Raw genomic sequence first — 24378 nt, forward strand, 5'->3', positions numbered from 1 at the left:
TATCAAAAAAGTGAACATGATTTTTTACACAAAAATCAAAAATATGTTCCCTATTCCAGTAGTATTAGAGTGCATTCAACTCAAAATGTTTTATTTCAATTGACATTTTACGGTTCATCTATACCAAAAGAAACCAAAGACAATTTAAATCCAAAGTATCCTTATGTTATTAACGAAATGCACATATGTACTACTCCCTCAAAAAATAAAGCATGATTTGTTTATTATAGTGTCCTTTTTTAAAGGTATAGATATTGTATATATAGGCTGGTACGCAGAGCAAATTGATATTAATGTTTAAGGTACCTGAAATTGAATTAACATAGCTCTGTTATTAGTATGTACTTATACATTGTTGAGGATGAATGCAAAGATTTATTTTGCTATTGATAACAGGAATATTTACTAATTTTGAAAATATTAAATAACGTTAATCTCTTCTTTATAGGATTAAATATGCTTTTTGTTTTTTGTTTATTCTACTATTTTACACATTTAAAATTTGTTGTTCAACATTAAATTGAATTTTATATATGTTGACATTAATATTGTAACACAGTAATTATATTAACTATGTTACAAAATATTATTTTCATTTAAAAAGGACTCAAACATAACATGCTTTATATAAGTATGTGTGGCACGCACAAAATCCTAAAATTAATTTTAGAAATTTTAGTTTAATAGTTATAATACACGTATACATAAGTACTTATTCCTCTATTTATTTATGTAAGCAGAACGTTTATTGAATAGCATAATTAATTATTATAATCTGGTTAATTTACATTGAAAATTTGAAATTCATTGGTACACGAATCTCATTGATTTGAATGGTACAAATACAAATTTTTCAAATTTTTTTTCCTTTAATATTATATGCATGGTACATAATAATTTATATTGTGTTAAATATTATCGAATATGTTGACTGGTCAAGAATGCGTTCTGGCTTGGTGTAAACATTTTTCAAATCATTTAATCAAGACACCCAGTTCTATAGAGGAATCTATCTAAATCCCTAATACTAATTATCGATATCTCGTCCAGCCCCATCAAACATGCCCCGCCGAAAGCCGAACACTCACAGAAATAGAGAAAAATAGCGAATCTTTCTTGCCCACCTCCCGGTAGCTGTGACACGCTGTGTTGAAGGCCAATCACAAAACGGCCAGTGTCTCTCGTAGACTGCTGTAAAATAAGCAATGTTTGCGAGACATCGCCAGGAGCCCATTCGATTTCATTCGATCAGTCAGGGAGTCGATATGAGAGTTTATTCTTCTATCAAGATATATTTCCATCGTTATCAAAATATCATATTGCAAAATTGTCATATACATAATGTTTAAAAATAAATTGTTTGGAAAAGAAAATTAGCACGTTTTTCAGTCCTATAAAATTTGGATATAAAATTAAATTTTATAGTTTAGAGGTTCGTTTAAGTTGCAGATAAGCAAATGGCTCGAGGAAGAAACTAGAAAAATTTTCTTAAATAAAGTCATATGAAGCACACAGTTTACAATATTTAAATCCCTGAAAATCTTGACAAATCATTAGTCTCATAAAGTAAAATTTTAATACCTATTGGAGATTTTCAGCTCTATCCAATAAAAGCTCATATAATCCATCAGTTTTCCAATTTTCTCCGAGAATTGTAGATTGAAATTTGTTTAATTAGAAATATCTTTCCCATATTCTCGTACATAATTTACATAATTAAAGTTTCCTTTTATTCGCTGTATCGCCACAAATCGTCAATTAAAAAATACTCTGACTTAGAATTAATTTATAAATTAAAAGTATTACAGTGGAATCCTTGAACAATGAAGACCTATTATCACATATATAAAAATTTCTTAATACAAAAAATATAAAAACGTAAAAAAATAAGTAGTTAAAAGCAAATAAATTGTTTGCTTAAATAAACTTTGATATTCGAATGTTCCTTATAAAGAGATTTCACTGTACAAGCAAAGTTCAAAGTTATTTACATTTATACGTACCTTTACAGTAATTTATTTATTGATTAAAATTTTTTCGAAATTGTTATTTGATTACTGTATACGATATTTCGGAGCTATATAGAGAGCTACATATAGCTATATATATAACAATAATTTTATTATTTCTGTTGAAAATCAATTTTTTAAATGTCAAGTTTTATTCAAGATCAATTTGTCGCCATTGCTATAGATAATATTCTTTTAAATTTTGCTTTTTTCTTTTTTTTATTATTATTTTATTCAATTCCTTTGAATTTATTATTATGTAATATAATCAAAAATCTGTTCAATGAACTTTTTCGAATGCATTAAAATATCAATTTATTCTTGTAAATTATATAAGTGTATAATATGTACATGACCTTTTATTTATATGTATATTTAATGTAACAAGTTCGATCCTTTAAAGTTTGTCATTTATTTATAAAATGTGAAAAAAGAAAAGAAAATTATAATAATTTAAAAATGACATCATAGAACCTTTTCATATTCAAGTCAACCTCATTTTAAAATTTTGTCACTTTACTTTACTAGTGTATGTGATGATTGGTATATGTAAGAAGAGAAAAGTGTAATTAAAGTGTATAAATAAAATAAAATATAAAAATTACTTCACTCTTTTAACAAATCACATATACATACATACACACTTACATTTAGGATCTTTGTTTAGAAATAATTGAATCATTGATAACAAGAAATAAGTACTAAAAATAGAATTTTTTAGGTTATTCGTTTAAAGCTTTTGTGTACATTAAGAATATACATATACATATATACGTACGAGCATTTACATAATATTCTTTCTTCAGGAAAATTATATACATATTTACTAAGAAAATTATGTATATATGGGAGAAGAAGACAAAAATTTATATCAAGGATTCGATAATGATGTTGGAATATTTTTTAAGGATAAAAGTAAATTTGAAATATATGAACATATGTACATAAAACTTTTTTCAAATATATACTTAAGTATGCTAGAATTATTCTTAACGTATATGATAAATTATTCTTGTTACGTACATTTTTCAATATTTTTTTTTTGAGTGTTTAATGATTAAATTAGTTCAAAAATAATAAGTACGTGATTTCAATTATTTAAATTTCAAATATTCACTTGAATATTATTAGATTTAATTTTAAATATATATAGAAAATAGATAAAAAATTCACAACGAAAATCAGTAACGAGGATTTCATATTTTGGCATTAAGTGCCATTTGTTTTTATTGGATCAAGTATATGCTGTTTTTTTTTATATTTAATATTTGTTCATAATAAGATTTTTAATGAAATTAAATAAAATAGTTGAATATTATGTATGTACATTGTATATGTAAACTTAAGTGAATTGAAAATATTTTACTAAAATGTAAGATCACAAAAGTTGCGAGTCAAAGTTTATTTAATAAATATTGTTATAAAATATATAATTTAATGAAATTCGCTTGTGCCATACGCTTTTTAACGTCCGGGATATATAAAAATTATTAATGGAATTGTATGCCAGTTACTCAACCAATTTTTGCTTTAACTGGACCCAAATGGTATTCTTGCGCTGACTACTTTTAGTAATTTGGTTATTTTAGATCAATACGTTTGTGAGTTATCACTGGAATAGACCGTGAGACATAGTTAAATTGATTTAGAATTATAACTAGGTATAACTACATTTTCTTTTTTTTTATACAAGGAATTTAAATGACGTAATAAAACAGTTTTTCTGTATTTGTGAAGTCTTTAAACATTGTTTGGCTCAGATGCGAAAAACAACATGGAAATTTAAATATGTTTTAGAATTAAATATTTATTATGCTAAATATATGATAATCTAAAATTAATGTCTATGCATCTTTGATTAAAAGTAATTATAATAGTTCCATAAATACTTGCAGTGTAAACGTTCCAACATAGCATACTTAAGATTATATTTATAAACATAAGTATGTATGTGAATAGGTTCTTTGGCCGTATATTTTATATTTTTTATCGTGTTCAATATCGTAATTTAATTTTATTATTAAGGTCAGTTCTTAAGGTCTCCCAAAGTTATTTGGCTATATCTCACAAACTATTGAATTTAAATATTAAAATTTCACACAAGTAAACATGTTATTAGGATTGGTGTGTGTGATAAAACTAGTTGAAATTTCTTGACTCGTGATGGTGCCCGACATACAGCTCCCAAAGTTATTTAGTGCTATATTAGAAATTATACCGAAATTACAGTGTTGAACTTTTAAATTAACGAAAATGGTCATAATTTTCAGTAAAAATCTTTGAAATGGTGTTTGTTTATACCGTAGCTACATACCATACACATATGAATAAAATAGAACAATACATATTAAAAGACAAGGTCGCCAGAAACGGTGTGGCAATTACAATACAGCTCTTAAAATCATTCATTCGTACCGGTATCACAAAGTTGATACCGTCAACTCTACCTACTCCCGTTTTTGTATAATATTAAAGTCACTATAACGAAAAAAATTTTATTTTGTACACTTACATATTTTTTAAACAAATTAAAAAGAATATTTTTCTTTATATTTTCCTTTCATGTTAAAATATTTTCTTTATTATTATTATTTACATTTAATTAAATTTTTACATTAAAAATTTCTCTTATATCAAATAATTTCGTTTTCATTTCAAAAGAAAAACATTTGTGTATTATTGTATGCATGTGTATGTGAAAAATATTGAATCTTAATTATATGCAAAAATATTTTCTTTTTTGACAATATTTAATTTTGTACTCGTTTTATGTCAGAAATAAAATATAAATGATGTAAATGTCATTCTTATCCATAATTTTTGTCTATACAAAAAAAATAAGGTACTCTGAAAAGGAACCATATAATTAATTAATTAAATATTTTTGAATACCAATTAAATATGTATTTACATACACATAAAAGGTATATAATTATTACTGATGTATATACATATACATTATTGCTTATCAATTCGTAAAAGTAAATAAATTATCATGGTGATTGTGAACAATGAGAAAATGTCAAATTTATCGCATGAATAAACGAATAGCTACGCTGTGAAGGAAAAAAGGTTTCTTTTTATTTTTGTTTTCTCTATTATATTTCTCGGGGGAGAAATGTAATATGTACGGTTGTCTGGAAAATGTAAATATTTTACTTTTGTATATGTTTGAATGTTGTGAATACATGTGTATGTATTAGAGTGTACCAATACATATATTTCATTACATTATTTTTATATTTTTTAAATGTTTTTATTATGAAGTTTTTTAATTTCTTAAATAAATGTGAATAATATTGCGTTGTTATTGTGTAAATATTGTAATTAGCATTTGAATTGCAGACATGATAATTATTAAAAAGTTAAAAAAATTTTTTTTTTGTATTAAAAATGAAAATTTTTAAAATTTTTTCTTTTTACTTTCACTTGAGAATTTCACTTTTTTTTTTTTTATTGCAAAATAAATACCAAAAGAATGATGTTCGTGTTCACTTTTTGCAAAAATATAATAGAATTTCAAAATGTAGGGAAAAAGGAAAAAAAACTGTTCTAAAGTTCTATTGTAACTTTATTTTTTTGTTTTATACTTTTTCTTCCATTGAAAGTAACAAAGAATATTGTTATGAATTATTGCATATAATTTGATGAAAGCATTAGTGTTATGAAGGTAATTGTGTTCTCATACAATTTACTCTAATGTTTATGAATTGCAAAGGCATGTAAAACTATTTGTGTATGGTGTATATGAATTTTAATGAAAATGACGTTGCAATACTTTTGCTTTATTGGAATGTAATGTCAGATATAGAGGGAATTACTCTATTTAATCTGATAGTTAAAGGAATAATTAGAGTTGAAAAATGTTTTCGAATTTTGTGCAGTTATATGAACTATTTTGCTGATAATTCTAAGCTTAAGCAAAAACAGAAAAATATATTTTTTTATATAAATAAGTTGTAAACAATAAGTATGTTAAAGTAAAGCATGGGAACGAATTGAAATTATGGTGTTGTGAATTGAAGTGTAAAAGTGAAATCAAACATTTTGAATTTACAATTCAATCATTCTCTTAATTATTTCATATGAAATTGTACAAGCTTGTTAACTGCACATAACCATATTGTTTTTACAACTATGTAAAATGTAATTTTAAATCTAAATTAGTTTTTTTTATGGTATCACATCTAATTTTTTTATATTTATTATTTATGCATTATAGGTCTCTTAACCCGTTCAAAAAATTTGTACACACTACAGTTTATTATCCCTATAAATAAAAGAAAAATTATGTGTGAAATACTTGTGTTCGACATAATTGTCCTTAAGAATAAATATGTACAAACACTTTATACTATCATAAAATATTTTTTTTTTCTTTTGTTTTCAGAAATTTACTCCCGCTTCATAAATCTCCCCAACAATATATTCTATTTTATGTATGCACATAAAAAAATTTATTTTTCAGTTCTATAACCGCATAATTACAAATGCCTCAAGCTGTACAATATTGTGCTTTTATTTTACTATCACAACACATCTTTTTGATTATTTCGACTTTTTGCTTTTTTTCTATATTTTTTTTTCTATACGGAGTTTCTAATTTCCATTCTTCATTTTTATAATAATAAATTTATTTTTGCAAACAAAAAAAAAAGGAAATTTATGGTAAAACGGATCATCAAAGTTATTGTTCTATTCAAAAAGTACAATAATATTATCCTTGATGCTTCTTAAAGCATCCTTTTAAATTTTCAACAAAAAATAAAAGAAGAAGAGGAAAAATACTAAAAATCAAGTAACAATTATTCATTTTTATTCATCTTTTGTATACTTTTTTGTCCTTATTCAATTTTGAAGTTGAAAGCTATAAGTGGATTCTAATTTTTCCCAGAAAATATTTAAATAATATGGACAACAATTTATTCATATGGTAATTTTTGATCTTTTTCAGATTTTCTGTAGCAATTATGGATTTGATTAAACAAATGATAGTATTTTGAATAAAGGTCCTTATTTTTGTGAATAAAAATAAAGTTGTTGCAAGGAATAGCTATTTTATGAAAAATATGAAAGATAAATTCAATATTGAAATTCTATTTTTATAATATTAATTCATAAGTTATTGCATATATTTAGGAGACGATAACCTTTTCAAAATTCGTAATAATAAATTTAAATGACGCCTTCTATTTTTAGATTTTTTATAAAAAATTTCAAATGTTTTAAATTTCATATGTTCCTATATTTATGTAAGGGAAAATCTATAATTTGAAATAGCTATAGTTCATAAATTTTAACTATATATTTTTATTTAGAAATTTAAATCTATTAACATACTTGTTTATAAGTACTTAAAATGTCTACGATAATATATTGCCAATGTTCAATTCTCCCTTCAGAATAAGAACCTTAACACTAGAATAATCGAAACATTGAAAAGAACTTGTTCTTTATATCAATATTACAGTAGAATCTATTACTAATTTGAATTATTACTGTGTAAGGACCTATTTTTATATGGTTATTTGGTAATACGGTAAAGTTTTTTAATTTTCTTACCTTTTTTTAATACAGGCGAATCTCTATAACATAAATCATTAGTATGGAATCAAAATTAGTTTATGTTGAAGAGAATTCACGTTTATACCCCACCAAATATAAAAATAAATAAGACGCAAGTGGTAAAAAGACAGTATTTGTTAGGGAGAATTTCATTGTAAAAGAGTTCGTTTTATAGAGGTTTGTCTGTATTTCATCTTCATTGTTGTGACAGTAATACAATTTCTTTGATTCTTGATCTAAAATTTATAATTGTTATAGGAAAAGCCGCAAATCAGTTTTTGTACTTTCAGGAAGTTTTTTTCTCCAACGCTAGATAATTCTGATTTCTCGTAGTAATTGTTTTCAAATATAAAAATAGGTTGACTATATTTGTTAGAATAACCAAATTAGCTACAAATTTATAGAATCATATCTACAACAAGTATAATGAAGTCTTAATGGCGTCATCCCTTTTCCAACACTGCATTTAATAAAAAAAGTAAAACTGTTTTACAAGTTTTACAACACATTTTAATAAATGATTTGAAAATGAAAGTAATATTTTAAATTTCAACAATTGATTTTAGAATATTGAATAAAAGTTCATTTATATTTCATTTAATAACTTTTGTGTTATACTTTGCAATTTTTTTATGAATATCAATTTAGTTGTACTATATTTATAAACCCTATAAAATGAAAGTTAAAATAGAATTTTATTTATTTTCTTTCTCTAAATTCTATTTTTCAATTCTATATTTATAAAAGCCCCAAATTTCAAATTTAAAAAAAAAAGGATAATTGTACACAATATTTTCCCTTTTCTTTTTATTTTTACCAACTTTTTTAATATAAAAAACAAAAATTTTCTATAAATAATAGAAAAATATTCGGCATAATATAGCAATAATCAAGTACTCATTTTACTCATCGATAAACAAAATAAAAATTTTATATTTTATTTTATATAAAAAAGCCCCTAAAATGATTCGCTACATTTTGAAAAACTTTAAAAACCCATAAAAGTAAATAAAAGAATTCATATAGAAATAGATAGAACGATTATAGTAAAATACTTGAGTACTTGACCTACATTATCCAAACATATACGTTAATACCATTCGCACAATTATATATATAGAGTATTTTGAATAAAAAATATCCTTAACCAAAAAAATTTATAAAACTTATTAATTTGAATACAGAACTACTGATCCAGATCCTCTGATAAAAATTTTGTTTTTAAACAAAAATCTTATTTTTTAGGGTTAAATTTTCCTTTCTATTTTTTTGTTATAAAGAGAAGAAAAGTTATTTTTCATATACATATATAGCAGGAGGAAAATGGAATATGAAACAACGCGTTCAAAAAATCCTAAAATAAAAGGAAAATATTAATTAAATGTTAAAAAATCATATGTTAATAAAAGTCCTTGAATATAAATAGCATAGCATAGAGATGGTGCAGAAGAAGTACATTGGAATCTGCTCTTAATTTAAAATACTCTATACAATTTCCAATTAAATTATTAAAACATTTGAATAGAATAGAATTGTGCTTAATTGTTTATGCTACTTAATGCCAATTTTATACAAATTTTGGTGAATTATTTTTGATATTAGTTTTCGGTATATAAAAAACTTGTAATTACAAGGATAAATATTGATAATTGTAATTAAAATATTGAAATTTCATTTAATAAATTAACAGTAAAGTAGGTAATTATACTTATAATATAAGTGGCTATGTTCAATTGGAAATTATTAACTATTCTAAATAAATATTTCGAATTTAATTAATTTTCACTTCAAATTTTAATTCTAATTAAGGTTGTTGCTGAAATTCGTCTTTTTTATTGTGTATGTGTTTTGTATTATTAACAAATTTTATAATTATATAATAGTGTTAATTTTGATTTTAAAATAATTTGTTAAATTAGAATTTCTAAATGTATAAACAAATTTCAAAAGTAGATTGAATAAAGTTGGATCAAACCAATGGTTTGCAATGTAGCACTTTTCCCTTCAACAAGTGAAAATACTGTTTTTAAAAACAATTTAGCTACAATGTACTAGATTATTAAAATTACTTTCATTCATATACCAACATTTTTCAAAAATTGCATACTTTTGGGATGAGAAAAAAAAAATTGAAAGAGACGTTAACATGATGTTTGATTTAAGGATTAATTACGTGAGTTAAGAAAAAAAAATAATTATATTTTTTGAAGGGCAGGGCGTTTAGTGTTACCTTTTTGCATTTATAATAATTTGGAAATGCTTTTAGTTTCGGAAGTATACTCGTAAGGTGCCTAAAATTCATTTTTTGTATCCTCTCACCTTTTGGAATTTGTAAAATTCAAATTTTATAAATTCCGAGAGGCGATGACTTGATAGGATATGGAGGTTGAAAAAAATTTTCTTCAAACGAAATGTACTATTTATTAATATCTAAAAGCTGCTAATTTTTTCAGACTCGTTCAAGGAGCAGTTCCGAAGAAAAAAGATATAAAATATTTGAAAAAAAAACTGATTTTATAGATACTGGTAAATTTTAAGGGTCAATTTGGTTTGATAGAAGTAGATGCGTTTGCTAAATTTGAATAATACTTATGGTTTCACAACTGGACTGTATTAGGGAGATAGGTAAAAATGTTTTTCTACAGAAATAAGTTTCTAGTAAAGACCTATGTACATATGGAATTTATGTTGTCTATCTTTAAGCGCGTGAATTTTTGTGAGCATTTCTACTAAAAAGAAAGTGCGAATATTGTGTATCTACAATATAAATAGGGCAATTCAGTTATCAACATCAAAAGTAGATAAAATTTTTGTTCTGTCATGACTTGACTAAAACATTTCAATGAGTTCTGTCAATAAAACTTTGTCACATCTTTCATAAGCCTGATGAAAGAAGCAAGTAAATTTTTTACCAAATTTTATAAGATCCCTGGATCTCGGAAACCTTTAAAGTCCCGAAAGTTGACTCTTAGTTCCGAACAAAAATTTTTTGTAGTGTCCTAAAAGCCTAAATAATGGTATATGTAAAGGTCTGATTATTGTATATGTAAAAGATCTGAATCATTCTGTATATGTATGCAATTAAATATTTATTCATATAGTGTGCAAATCCACAAAGCTTATTTCAACTATGTGCGCGCAATCTAATATGTAATTAACCTCTCTTTCTACTCGCTTGCTTCTCAATATAACTTTAAAATAATACATGTATGTGTATACTATGAATATTTACCGCCATTTATGAAAAAAAAAACAAATGAGTATGCAAAAATACTTTCACTTTTTGTATACTTTTCCCAAAATAAATTTTAAAATTATAAAAGTTTTGTAATTTGACAACTAAATAAATTATGTCAAAAGTTTTAAATTAAAAAAAAGGAAATTAAAAGTTTTTCCTTAAAAATAAAATTATTAAACTTCTTATTGCGTGTTAATTAGTCATTAAACAAAATCCTTGTTGAAAATATTTTTGGGATGCATTTAGAGTTTCTTGAATTTACGAAATTTTTATAGAATTAATAGTTGGTAAATAGAAAAAGAAATGCTCATGTATTGATTATCAAAAATAATAGAAATCGGGAACAATGCATGCATATTTTTTCTACATTGTTTGCGTGTTTTTATTATTATTATTAAATATGGTTTCCATTGTTATAATAGAAAAGGTGCAGATTTAAGTATTATGAATACATTGAACTGCTAAAAAATGATTTTGCTCCGATTATATGTAATTGTGAATTGACTTGAAAGAGCGACCCGGGTGATAATAATTATCAAAATCTTCTCGAACGCCTTTGACATATTTAAAGTCTTAAATGACTCAAAAATTACAAATGAATTAAAAAGTATACGATATGGATATTTAAAAGTTATAAATTCTTTCATTTACTTCGTGTAAGCCTTAGCAGCTCATTTTTCTAAGTTTCTCCTGAAATTTGAAGAAATTCGTTACTCTTTTATTTTCTATTCGACAAGCAAGAAAAAAATAATAGCTCTTTGTAAAAACGGCTGTTACGATCAGACTATTGTTAAAATGTTATGGTGTAGTTGAAAGAGTTTAAGCTTCGTAACTAAGATACTAACTCGTTTATATTTGGTGCATATTTGTTGTTCTTCTATTAATAAAATAGCTATTGTTGGTAATCTTAACAGAATTTTAAAATGATTAACAGTAATTATAGAGTTGCTTAATTTTAAATTCTTTGAAATATTATCAACAAATGGATTTCAGCATAGTTACGTTAAGTACCAGAGTAATAAAAAAATTTCCAGTTTATTAAAGTTTTTACTTGTTAATTTTTTAATTTTTATTATTCAACTTTAAATGACCTCAGACCAATTAGTTATTTCCCAATCCTGATAGATGTATTATTTTTTTCAAAGATTTAAGGATGTGTTAACTACTTCTACTAGTAGTACTATACTACTATAAAACAACTTTATTAAAGCAATTCAGCGCAATAACTTATAAAAATTTAAAGACTGTATACAATATAGTTGTACGGGCATTAGAGTTGGAAATATTTTTATTATGGTGTGAAAACTATTTTTATATTTTATAATAATATTTTATGTATCTATAGACATTATTCTTTAATATTTAGGATATTATACTCGTAGCTTAAAAAACATATATTCCTTAAGAAATATTTTCTATATGTTGAAAATGTATAGAAAGAAAAATTTTCTATCCCTCCTTAGACATAGACGACAGTTGCATGTTAAAGTTCAATAAAATTTTTATTATTTGTTCGTCAAACATTATTGCTTTTTTTTTGGTTTACGTGATACCCTTTTGTTTTATTTTCTAGGAAACAGGAATAAGGAAAAACCGATTTGTTTTCATAAGGATTTATAATGAAAATTCCTTAACATTTACAAATGATAGATTTGCCCTTTGATTTTGGCAAATTGCGTTTAATGTTTTATTTTTGGGGAAAGTTTGGAATGTTTCTTGTTTCCTTTTTTTTGTGTTTTTATTAAACGGAATTAAGTTATTTGTTTTAATGATGATTTTTTTTTATAAAACCTATACCTTTACGCCAAATAAATATTAAAGTAATTCTTATGCAGTTCTGCTACTTTCTGATTATGAAAAGAGTTATTAAATTGAAATAATATAATTAAAGAGTGAAAGGGTTTGAAATTTCATTTTTAGTTTTTTCACTTTGTTTGACACAATGAAAGCTAATGAAAAGGGGCTCGATAATTTACGTTTCAATATCAATTTTTTAATTAGTTTATGTTCTTAAAATATTTTCTACAAAATAGAAAAAAAAATTGTGCTTACCAATTTCATTCGATTCATCTGTGCGTCTCTCTACAAAATGCCGTTTAAAATAGAAAATTGAAATTTTATAAAATAGATCTTTGCAAGAAAATTATTTCTACAGAAGTAAGAAATTTTTTGCCTTCTGTCTCTAAATGCTATAACTCTCCAATGCCCGGAAAATACCACTTTTTCACAATTAATAAATCTAAAAATTAAGGACTTGTTTTGCGTTCAAAATTTTCCAAAAAAATTTTTTTTTCTGAAACTTATTGCTTTTCCATACAGGGGCGAATGTTGTTAGAATTTTTCAAAAAAAATTTCAAAAAAGTGCAGTCCGTCCATCTGTCCGGGGTTTCAAAGATCCAATTTTTGACTGTTTATTGCAATGATATCACAAACATTTTTTAAATTGTACAATAGCAAAAAGGTAGTGACTAGTTCCTTCTACCTTGGCATAGCGTAGTTGACCTTCGAAAATAAAAAATGGCCATTAAATATAAATATTGAAATTTGTAAAATTTTAATTTTCGGCACCTCATATTTCGGGACCGGGACCGTAAAATATAATTATTTTGATTTGTAAAGAGTTTGTTGCGAATTCATCGTTTTAAATTATCTGCTTTTAATTTTTGTTCTCATCCTAAAAGTATGTAATTTTTAGTGAACTTTTTAAAAAAAAATTAAGTATAAAATATTTTTTTTTTTAAATGCTTTCAGTTATTCAAGGGCTATTTTACAAACTATTGATTTGAGCTGAATTTATTTTGTTAGTTATTAAGTAATCACTCAGTTTTAATTAAAGTATACGAGTATGTGCATGAAAATATATGTACTTTAGAGCTTTTATACATTAAATTCAACTAAATCGTGTGAACTAAATAATCTTACGTTTTTTTAATATATTTTAACAAAAATTATCAATTAAGGATAATAAAAGTTGAATATTTTAGAATGTAAAAACTCGTCCTTGCTCTAAATTTCCACAAAAAAGAATAATATTCTTCTCAATTATTCAGTTACTATAGTTAATAAATTATTTCAAACCTAACCTTTAAAGCTCTAGTTTCATTTCATATCTTGTAAATTGTTAGTGGGCTCATTTCATATTTTAAACTGTGAATTTTATATATTATCCTTTTACTTAAATTATTTTATACTTTTTATTAATTTAATTAATAATTTTTTTCTTTCTGTATATTTTCTTGTTAACCTTAATTACTTTTAAGTTCAAAAACTTTTTGTTTCATATTTCAAAAAGCAAAAAATTTATTCAAAATCCAACACATTTTTAATTATCCGGAAAAAATTACACAAAAATTTTTATATAATTTTGTTAAATAAATTAAAATTAACCTACTTCCATAAAATTAAAACCCATTTAAATGAAATTAAAATATAAAATGTTTTATACCCATTTTGATAATTATGTATACAATTAATAAAAAGTAAAAATGGTATTATAATATTTAATAAAATGTAAAAGAAAAAATTAACAATAATCATGTAAAATTTTTTACAAAGAAAATATGTAAAATTGTAAGTTTCGCCTTTAAAGTAAAACTTTTATACGTTATTATCCTTTTGAACAATACGCGTGCACACATTGTTCATATAACAAAAATATATAGTGAGAGAATATATACTGACTGACATAAATTTTCTTTCTCTACACTTCATTTAAAATTTCTTTTTAAACACCATCACAGTTCATTCACATCGTATTTTAACATTTTCATTTTACACATGGCTACGTTTCTCTATATATAATATAAAAATTCATTCAGTATTTTTAATGAAAATACAAATGGCTCCAAAACGTATGTATGTATTTAAATACATATAAATATATATGGTCAATGTACATATGAAAACATTTTAGTTTATGCTTAACGTACGAGATATTTTTGTTCAATATTATTATTTTATTTTATTTGAACTGTACAAATTGTGTATATTATTCTTGGTTATTGTATAGGAAAGAGAAAAGGATGTGAATTATTTGGAAATTTTAAAAATATTAAAGTAATAATTTTAATTATAATTTCTGTCTGCTTCTTGTGTCGGATTTTCGCAGATGAAAATTTGATTTCCCTTATATAAATTTCCTTAATCCTCTCCTATACTGAATAATCTATTCAGAAATTCTTTCTATAAGAAATCTATTTTAGTTTAAATTTTATCTATTGTAATTATGTTCACGTTACGTTCTAGTTAACAAAAGTATAGGAATCAGTATGTCCTCACATGACTTGTAATATACATATCTTAATTGTTCTAATTTTTTGTTATGATTATAAGACTTTTTAATCTGAATTTTTCTCAAAAATATTTTTATAGGAACTTGATTTTTAGAGGGATGCGCAATATCTCCAAACCAAATCATAACATTTTTGATTAACTTTATTTAATGTTTCAAAGCTTATATTTTGAAATGAACATTTCTAATCTATTCCATATTGGAATTTATAGCCCTATTTTAAGACAGAATTTTCAAAATTAAAAATGGATTTTGAAAAAATCTTTAACATAGTGTTACAAAATTTCAGAGTCAACGATATACCATATGATGATGTTGGCTGAAATTTACAGGGCAGTGCTATATTTTAAACTGTAGGAAGTCTACTGTTTTGCAAATCTTACCTCGGTAGTTGAGTATACAAAATTATCGATTGAGTCGGCAAATTCTCTGTAGATTCTCAGTATTTACTGTTCAACTTGTATTTATATATTTTTGATGCAGGTTGTGAGATAAATTACACAAACTTTAATTATATTTCATATTTAATAATTAAAATTATATTTTGGTTCAAAATTTATTCTTAAAACACAATATAAAATCAAATTGAATTTTAACTTTTAAAATTTATATTTTTACAAACCTCTTTCAAAATTCGGTTCTAATCTCATATAATCAGTATAAATCAGTATAACTTTTCGTTTTTGTGGAGAACCCAAAATCAATTTCATAATGCATAATTTTTTTAAACAGATTCGAATATTGTATAACCGTAATATAATATATAATTTATGTATATCTATATACGTAATTAGTATGTGTACATAAAGGTGTTTAACATAAAATTGTAAACTAGTTCATTTAGATAATTATTCTTTGGTAATTTTACTTTATAAAATCATCAAAGACAAATGTTATGTTAACAAGCGAGCACACACAATTTAAATATTATACTTATAATTGTATATAACACTTTGTTTTTTCTATTTGGCTTAATTTAATTTATATAGAAGTTAAGAGTTAAATCGTGTGTATATAGTGAGTACAAACACAATTTTTCTATATGTTAGTGAATATTTTATAAGGACGAATATTATGGGTAAAATTATTTTCAAAGTCATTTCTTTATTTCATTAATCTTATATAGAAAATTTTAAATAAAATAGGAAAATTTATAAAAATTAAATTTCGTAGGGTACATGGCTAGATATTTTTTATTTGGATTTTTGAAAAAATTCTTTTTATTTTTGCTATTAAACCTTAAATATAACTTGCTCCTACCAAATTATAAATTTTTTTAAAGATTTGCTATGTGCCCAGGGTATTAAATGAAATTACTAAAGTTGGTACCATAGAAATTTAGTAAACATGTACCTATGGGACACATGCTGTTCTTAAAAAAAAAGCCACAGATCCTCTAATAAGTACAGTTTATTTTTAATATTCTTTAATTTCCTTTAAAATAAATCATAGATTAAATTTTAATTTTTCTTCAATACAAATTTTAAGTAATTTTCACAATTTTTCAATAATTAAACGGTAAACGTTTATTAAAGTATTTTACAAAAATAGTGTAAAAAAAATTTTTATTGCCGCCGATGATCTCAATTTCCATGAAAATTTAAAAAAAAATATGGTAGTTAATTTACCATACGAGTATTTGCGACTTAATTTACCATTCGCTGAATTGTATAATAGTGTCCTTTGGGAAAATAAAAGAAAAATTAAATGCGTAATGTTAGCAATTATAAAAATAATTTGTATTCTTGTTATAAAATGGAAGTTATGTGCACTTATTTAACCTTGTACTTTTGAATTATAACATGTAAGTAAAAATAAATTTTTATTTTATTTTAAATTTAAATTTTATTATTTGGTGTGAACCATAAAGGAATGTTTATTTAAATTAAAAATTTTAGTTCACATAAAAAGTTTAATTAAAATTACATACAGTTATTCGGAGCTTCTGAACGAATATTCGAAGCAAAATCTTATTAATACGTAGTTGACAATATGATATTCGTAATTTCAAGAATTTCAGAGCTACGTACAAAATTCATGACAGCGCTGATTAAACTTTTAACGAACTTTAAAAAAATAAATAACCTTATGACAAAAATTTAATCCAAACTTATAAAAGCAAGCAAATATTACGTGGTGCCGACTTTGTTTCTATTTTTACAATTGTAAAAAGAAAAATTTTTTTAAAATTTAAGTTGAATGCTTTTGAATACTGCCTGAATTTTAATGTAAAATATCAGAATTTAATGGTAAGGTCAAAAATTCTAAGTGGCATAATGAAGAGGTTCAAAATCTAAAATGACAAATTTAAAAGAATCATAAACATTGTCGGGAAAACAACTACATAAATATTTCTCTTGTCATTTTTTAACTTTTGTTTGAGCAAAACTCTTTACAATTGTATTATCTACTTCTAAGAATATACTTCCGCCATTTTACATTAAAACAAATGCCTTAACAAAAAAAGAAACTTCAATGTTTTAACGTGATCTACTTTTTATAATTATATAAAGCATTTATTTACATAATATACAAACCTATGCGCTTATTATATCTTATACTTATACATATGTACAATAAGTCTTGTGACAAAGCGTTTACACAACAAAACAAACTTATGTATGTAAATATGTAAAAGAAAAACCTTTGAAAAATGATAGCTTTCAGTATTCCTTTTCATGTTTGTGTATATGTATTACATAATTCACTATTTTGCTCTTTTCATTATGACAGATGTAGAACAAAGTATGATGTTTAATTCTCGGAAATTCAAAAAAACAAAAACCTTAAGGGTTGTCACTTAAGAAAATTTTTGTTTTAAGAGAAAAATTAATTTTTACTTTGGGAAAAGAAGCTAGAAAGGATAATTGTGGGCGTATTAAAATTACAAAATAATAAAATTTTATAAAAACAGAGAAAATTAAACAAAGGAAATTAGACGAAATTAAAAAAAATAAACCTACATTAAGTTGGTGATGATAAATGAAATTTTGAAATCATACCCGTCATATTTCATTCGTATAAGACCAAGCAATAATAATTAATTGCGCATACTGTAAAGGATTTCACATAAAAACTTTTTCGATTGTATTTTAATTATCTTATACGCAATTCATAGAATTAAATGATAAATTACTTGTATCTAAAATTTTAACACGTTGAATCCCACGATCATATCATAGCTGAATATGAGACAAACTTACGTTCAGTCCCGATGTTAGTATACAAATTCACTATAATAATTGAAACTTATAGACTTACAGGAAGGCATATATAAAAATTTCGGATACATTGAGGCTCAACATATATTAATCGCATTTAGATAAAATATCAGAAATATTGAATATTAAAAATACAAAGTTCAATTTTCTAATTTTCCATAATAAATCTGTCCTATAAAAAAATATGATAGACCCAAAGTGAAATTATTGTTGTCAGTTGTTTCTGATCTTAAAGTGTATTAAACCGCAAATGAAAAAAATTATATTTGAAATTATGAAAGGTTTTTTCGCCTTGGAACTGGAAATTCGAAACAGGTGCGGTTGCCGCACGAAAATAATTCTCTTTGAGATATGTTCGATGCGATATGTTCTTAAAATTACGTTTAAAATTGATATTAAAAGAAAACAGCTGTTATGTGAAAAATATTCGTTATGTGAAAAAATGGCGACAATTTTTTAATAATACGATATGATATAATATGTAAAATATTTCGAGTATTGTTTATATAGTTTATGTTACATACATACATGCATGACATGAATTTCATGAAATTGGCCGGTCACTTGGAATTTTAATTTTGAATTTAATTAAATTAACTGGTGCGAAAATTTCGAGTCGCGTGGCAATCGCTTTACCATCTTCCATGCATGTACATCTAGAAGAGTTCCAATCGAACCGGTTCTAATACAAGATTATTAACAAAAATAAAATTTCATTAATTTTTATTTCAAAGCAACATTTTCTTTTAGTTTTTTTTCTTGTTTTTCTGTTTTTATTGCTAAATTTTATTCTCAATCTTAATAAATATAGTACATAGTAGTAATAATATTATAATTAATTCTTGTTTGTTTGTTTGTTTTTTTTTTACTAAATATTAAGTTTTATCTCAAGAGTTTTTAATTAAAAATAGTTAAAAATACATTTAAATAATTTATTTATAATATTTTGTTTTTGTTTTTTTTACAATTAATATTATTTAAATTATTTGGTATATTCGGCTAAATTTCGGGATTCGGTATAATAAATGTAATAAAAATTAAAATACACAACATCTCAAAGTACTTACATACATACATAGATTGTTTTTATTTCTTAAATTTTGGTATTTTTCTCGGGTTAATTTTTAAAAAATATAATATAGTTTTTGAATATTATTATTTAATTAAATTTAATGTATGTACACAATATGAGTTTAATATTAGAATTTTAAGTTTTTTTTTTAATTAAATTTAATTTAATTTAAAAATTAAATTAAATTTTATTTTTTGGAATGTAATTTTGAGTTATACGATTGCACTTGTTTAAAAGAAAATCATTGAAATAAATTTTAAGGATCATAAACATGCTTTCATGAAGTCCACTGCTATATACCATTGTGTAGGCCCTCATGAGTAAAGACGGTCCGGGGAGTATCATATGGAGTCTGTCATTGATGCAGCTATTGATAATGCAACTGGCTTACATAGGCACGGAGTTATACTTAAAATTATAAACCCCTGTAACTCCGAAGCTGTTGTACTGTGAACATGGTCTTCATACAAAAGTTTTGTTTACTCATGAGGGCTTATCTGTACAATGGTGTGTAGCAGTGCACTTTGATACGATACATATAATAAATACAATAATAAATTAGTTTAAAATTATTCAATTGCAATTAATTTATAAATTTCTAATATTTATACTATAAAACACATTTATAATTCAATTTTAGACACTTTATACTCATATATATGGGAAATCGGAATACTTTCAAATTTTGCATTTATATTTTCAATTATTGATCGTATAACACATTTACGATTGTATAATATTATAAAATAATGATTGTTATATAGTAATATTAAAGTAATTTATTGTATTTGACCACAAATTCTATTCTATTTTGCTTTTTTAATAATTTTAGTATGCTATTTTATTTTCTTAAAAAAATTTAGTTTTAAAATTATTTTGAAAAATATATTATTAATTTTATATAGTTTTTTTTTTTGTTTTTAATACAATCAAAACTTAAGAGTTTCAATTTCTAAAATTTTGCATTTCTCTTAAAAATTTAAGTACATTAATTATAATTTCTGTTTATAATTTGTATTTTTAATTTTGTTTATGTTTGTTTTTTTGGTTTAAGCGAATTTATTTATTAAATATTTACAGGAAAAAAAAAATAATAAAATAATTAGCTTCCTATCACGAGAGTCACAATTTTTATTATAAGAGATATACTTATATATTGTTATACATATTACATAATCCCTTGAAGACCATCTTAAATTATATGAATGAAATAGTCAGATTTAAAGTATTTATATACTAGTTAATTATCTTTCATGTCATATGTGTCATAACCATAATATTTAAAACCTTGCCAACATACATATATGTAACTATACCGTTTTTAGTAGATTTTGGTAATTATCAATTTGATCAATTAAAATTTTGCTACAGAACTAATAAAATTAAATAATATTAATTTTCAAATTCAAAAGATAACAAATAAAATAATTATTTTTCATTATTTATGCCAATATCTTTGTTTTTGTATTAATTGTTAAATATTCTCACGATTTTAACTCTCGTTTTAGAACTTTATTAAAATTTTAAACATTATCATTTTAAATGTACATATATAATCAATTAGACTGTATAATTTTATTCACTTTTTTTTATTGCAAATAATTTAGGTTTTAAATCGTCTATGTAATATGAAACTAAAATTGGCACTTATTACGTTATTCTCTCTTTTCAGTTCTATAAAAAAAATTGTTTCTTGCAGTTTTCTACTGCAAAGCTAATAGTAATAGCAAATAGTAAAGGTAATAGTTCTAACATTTCTCAAAATATAAACATGAAAATTTTAATAAAGTTCTATGAAAATGTTATATTAGTGGAAAACTGGAAAAATTGTAATTAAACTTTGATATACGGTAGACTCGCAATTATATTAATGTTAGCTATGTGAACACAAAATTTTTGGTGTTATATATATTCTATTATATCAACTAACTACTATTTGTATGAATACAATACAAATTTTGGCATACAATATTCAATGTACATATTGTACCAAATAATGTAAAAAATATAATGGTCAATCAAATGTAGTACTCTTTAATATCCCTTCCACTTATATTAACGGTTCGATTATCTGAACTCCTTACTATCATTAACTAGTTAACATAAGTACGAATCTACTGGAATATAAATAACATTTGATTTTAGAAAAATATTTTCGGTTCCCTAAATTTTTGACTCAAAAAAACATGCTTTTACTTCAAAAATATAGAAAAAATTGTTAAAATTTTCGTAATGAAGCACAAGGGAAAACTAATTTAAAATCTTCAAAAAGTTCGGCTTTGATGCATTTTACATTTAAAATGGAAGCGTTTAGAAAATTTTGTTTTTAAATTTATAATTAAAATTTTAATTGTTACATTATGTATATATAAAGAAAAAACTACTTAAAATTATATACTAAAATATAAGAATAAAAAAAATTACATTTTACTTAAAAAATATATAATATTTATGTATTTAGCTTAGAAGAAATCAGTCCCGTACATAATTTATACCCACTTACACAAATTATGTAATAAGCATAATAAATAAGATAATTTATGTACCATATAGTATATCTAATAGATTTTCATTTTTTTATATAATAAATGCCTTAGTATTGACTAGTTTGAAAAATTAAAAAAAATTGCTTATATAAAATATTTTAGTATACAAAAATATTTTAATTTTAACTTTTTTAGCCATAAAATATAAAAATAAGGTTATGTGTATTTGATTATTCAAAATTGCGTTGAAAAAAAATTATTTTGAAATTTCTATTGTGAATCGTATTAATCAATTTTGAATTTTGAAAACGTAATTAATTAATTTTGAATTATTTGGAAAATTATGATTCTTTATTATCTATATAGTTTTGAAATAAAATTTTGTAATTACTCATTTTTTAAATAATTATTTACTTTGGTTCGAATAACCATGGAAAATGAGCTTTCTGCGAAGCATGGACACTGATAGCTTGACTTGATTTTGTATTTTTCTGTTGAAATACTAATCAATTTTGGTATCTACATGGAAATTACTTGTAGATATATTCAACTCGCACACAAATTCACTCTATACCGAATATTTTGTATTCTTTTCCTTGTACCTAGCTCTCTATTATGAAAACTTATGCAATCTTTTTAAAATATTCTTCAATATATATTTTATTTTTTATTTAAATAAGAATTTAAATTGAATAAATTAGATATTAATATTAAAAAAAAAAATTGTTTATATTTTTAGGCAGAAAATGTTTGAATAAAATTTTAACAATAAGCTTATTATAGACAATTTTGCATATTCAATTAATATAAATTTAGGAACTTAAGTAACTAAGAGAATTATAATAATAAATCACAAACTTAAAAATAATAAAATATTTTACAATATTTGTTATTATAAAATATTTTAACAAATAAAAATATAATACATACTTAAAAAGTAACAGTCAGCATCTTATAGTTATAAAAAATCGTATCTAAATTAAAATATTGAAAAGAAACGAGGATAAAACGAGAATAATAGAAATAGAATAATTAAAATAAAAATAATTATACTTTTTATTTAAAAGAACAAATGAATTTTATTTTTCAACAAACAGTTCTTTAAAAAGAAACTTCTCCTGGAGGGAAAACTCCACTTTGAATTATGTACGCGCTGTTTGAGTCGCACATTTTTTTAAATAAGTTAAAAAGGCGTATTAAACTATTGTTATACGAGTACGAAAGTGAATCAAACAGCTGTAATTCCCTAGTATTCCTTCAGTTCTATTGGAAGTAGAACACTTTAAGTAAATAATAATTAATATATTTACTCCTAGTTTAACTAAGCATCAAATATTAACAAAGTTCAATTAAAAATTCATTTGCAAAAAAATATTTTCCGAAAAATTGTAAAATTTAAATTTATTTCCATCGAAATTGATAGATTCATTGGACTCTAAATTACAGAGTCTATTTAACATTAGCCGTTGAACACACATTTAGATAAACGCCAAGTATAATAACTGCACCCAACATTGTCTTATTAAACATAAAATTCACAATAATTTTGTATATAAGATTTTTTACATTTAAGTACTTAATCTCATTAAATTTTTACTTTCTCTAAATTAACATTTTTTTTTGGTCCTTCACACTATACATATTTAATAAAAATAACCTTGTCAAAAAAGAGAAACAGAAAATAAAATTTTGATTTTTACAAAGAAAACCTCAATTTTCCTTTTAAAATAAATGCCCTAATCTCTAATTAATTCTAAACTACTGTTGTGTCCTGTTCATTTAAATTTAATAAACTGGAGAAACGAAATGTTATATTCTTAGACATTTTCTTTTCAAAATCATCAATATTTAAATTATCTGGTATTAGAGTTTTATTTGTCATATCCATATAGGAACGTCCACGTTTAACTGGAACTGAATAATGATTTGGTGGTACAGATGAAATATGTTGACTAATACGTCCATTACAAATTTTAATATTTAATGGAAAACGTAAATCATTTTCGTAACGTAAAGCTTGTTCTGTTGTTTTTGATTCAATTAAAGGTCTCGGTATATCATAGCCTAATTGTATTGAATTTGATACATCATTACTTAAACATGTACTTAATGTATTATTCTCTTCATTTGAATTATTATCATTAATTTCATAACTGACTTTTGGTGGTTTCCATAAATGATCTAAACAATCTGGTTCACCAAGATCATTTTTAATTAATGATTCATTTGGTTCTTTATTAATCGGTTCAGTATTATTATTTCCGGTTATTTGTATTGTTGTTGCTATTGTAGTTGATGTATTATGATTTTGTGTTGTTGGATCATCACAATATAATGGATTTGAGACGGCTGATGTTGTTTCTAATTCTAAATATTTGGCATTATTACCTAATAACTTCTCCCATTGTGAAGCTAAATATTTGAATGAAGGTCGTGTATTTGGATCATCACCCCAACATGCTCTCAAAATTCCATAGCTATATAGAATTTTTTTTT

The 24378-nt window shown here is 23.6% G+C and overlaps 2 protein-coding genes across 3 annotated transcripts in view; one reads left to right on the forward strand and one right to left on the reverse strand.

The window, feature by feature from the left end:
• LOC129615056 (protein MCM10 homolog) overlaps positions 1-24378 on the forward strand; it is a 131950-nt gene that overhangs the window by 20108 nt on the left and 87464 nt on the right. The gene's annotated exons all lie outside the window — the stretch shown is intronic.
• The window catches only part of LOC129615054 (uncharacterized), a 44476-nt gene continuing 43612 nt past the window's right edge, over positions 23515-24378 (reverse strand). For both annotated transcript variants that reach the window (XM_055530104.1, XM_055530105.1), the window contains exon 11: positions 23515-24359. In XM_055530104.1, the coding sequence (XP_055386079.1) occupies positions 23636-24359 (724 nt within the window). In that variant the 3' untranslated portion in view covers positions 23515-23635. The remainder of the gene's footprint in view (positions 24360-24378) is intronic.

This window comes from Condylostylus longicornis, unplaced genomic scaffold, assembly GCF_029603195.1.
Source record: "Condylostylus longicornis isolate FDR11 unplaced genomic scaffold, ASM2960319v2 ptg000135l, whole genome shotgun sequence".
Lineage (NCBI taxonomy): Eukaryota > Metazoa > Arthropoda > Insecta > Diptera > Dolichopodidae > Condylostylus > Condylostylus longicornis.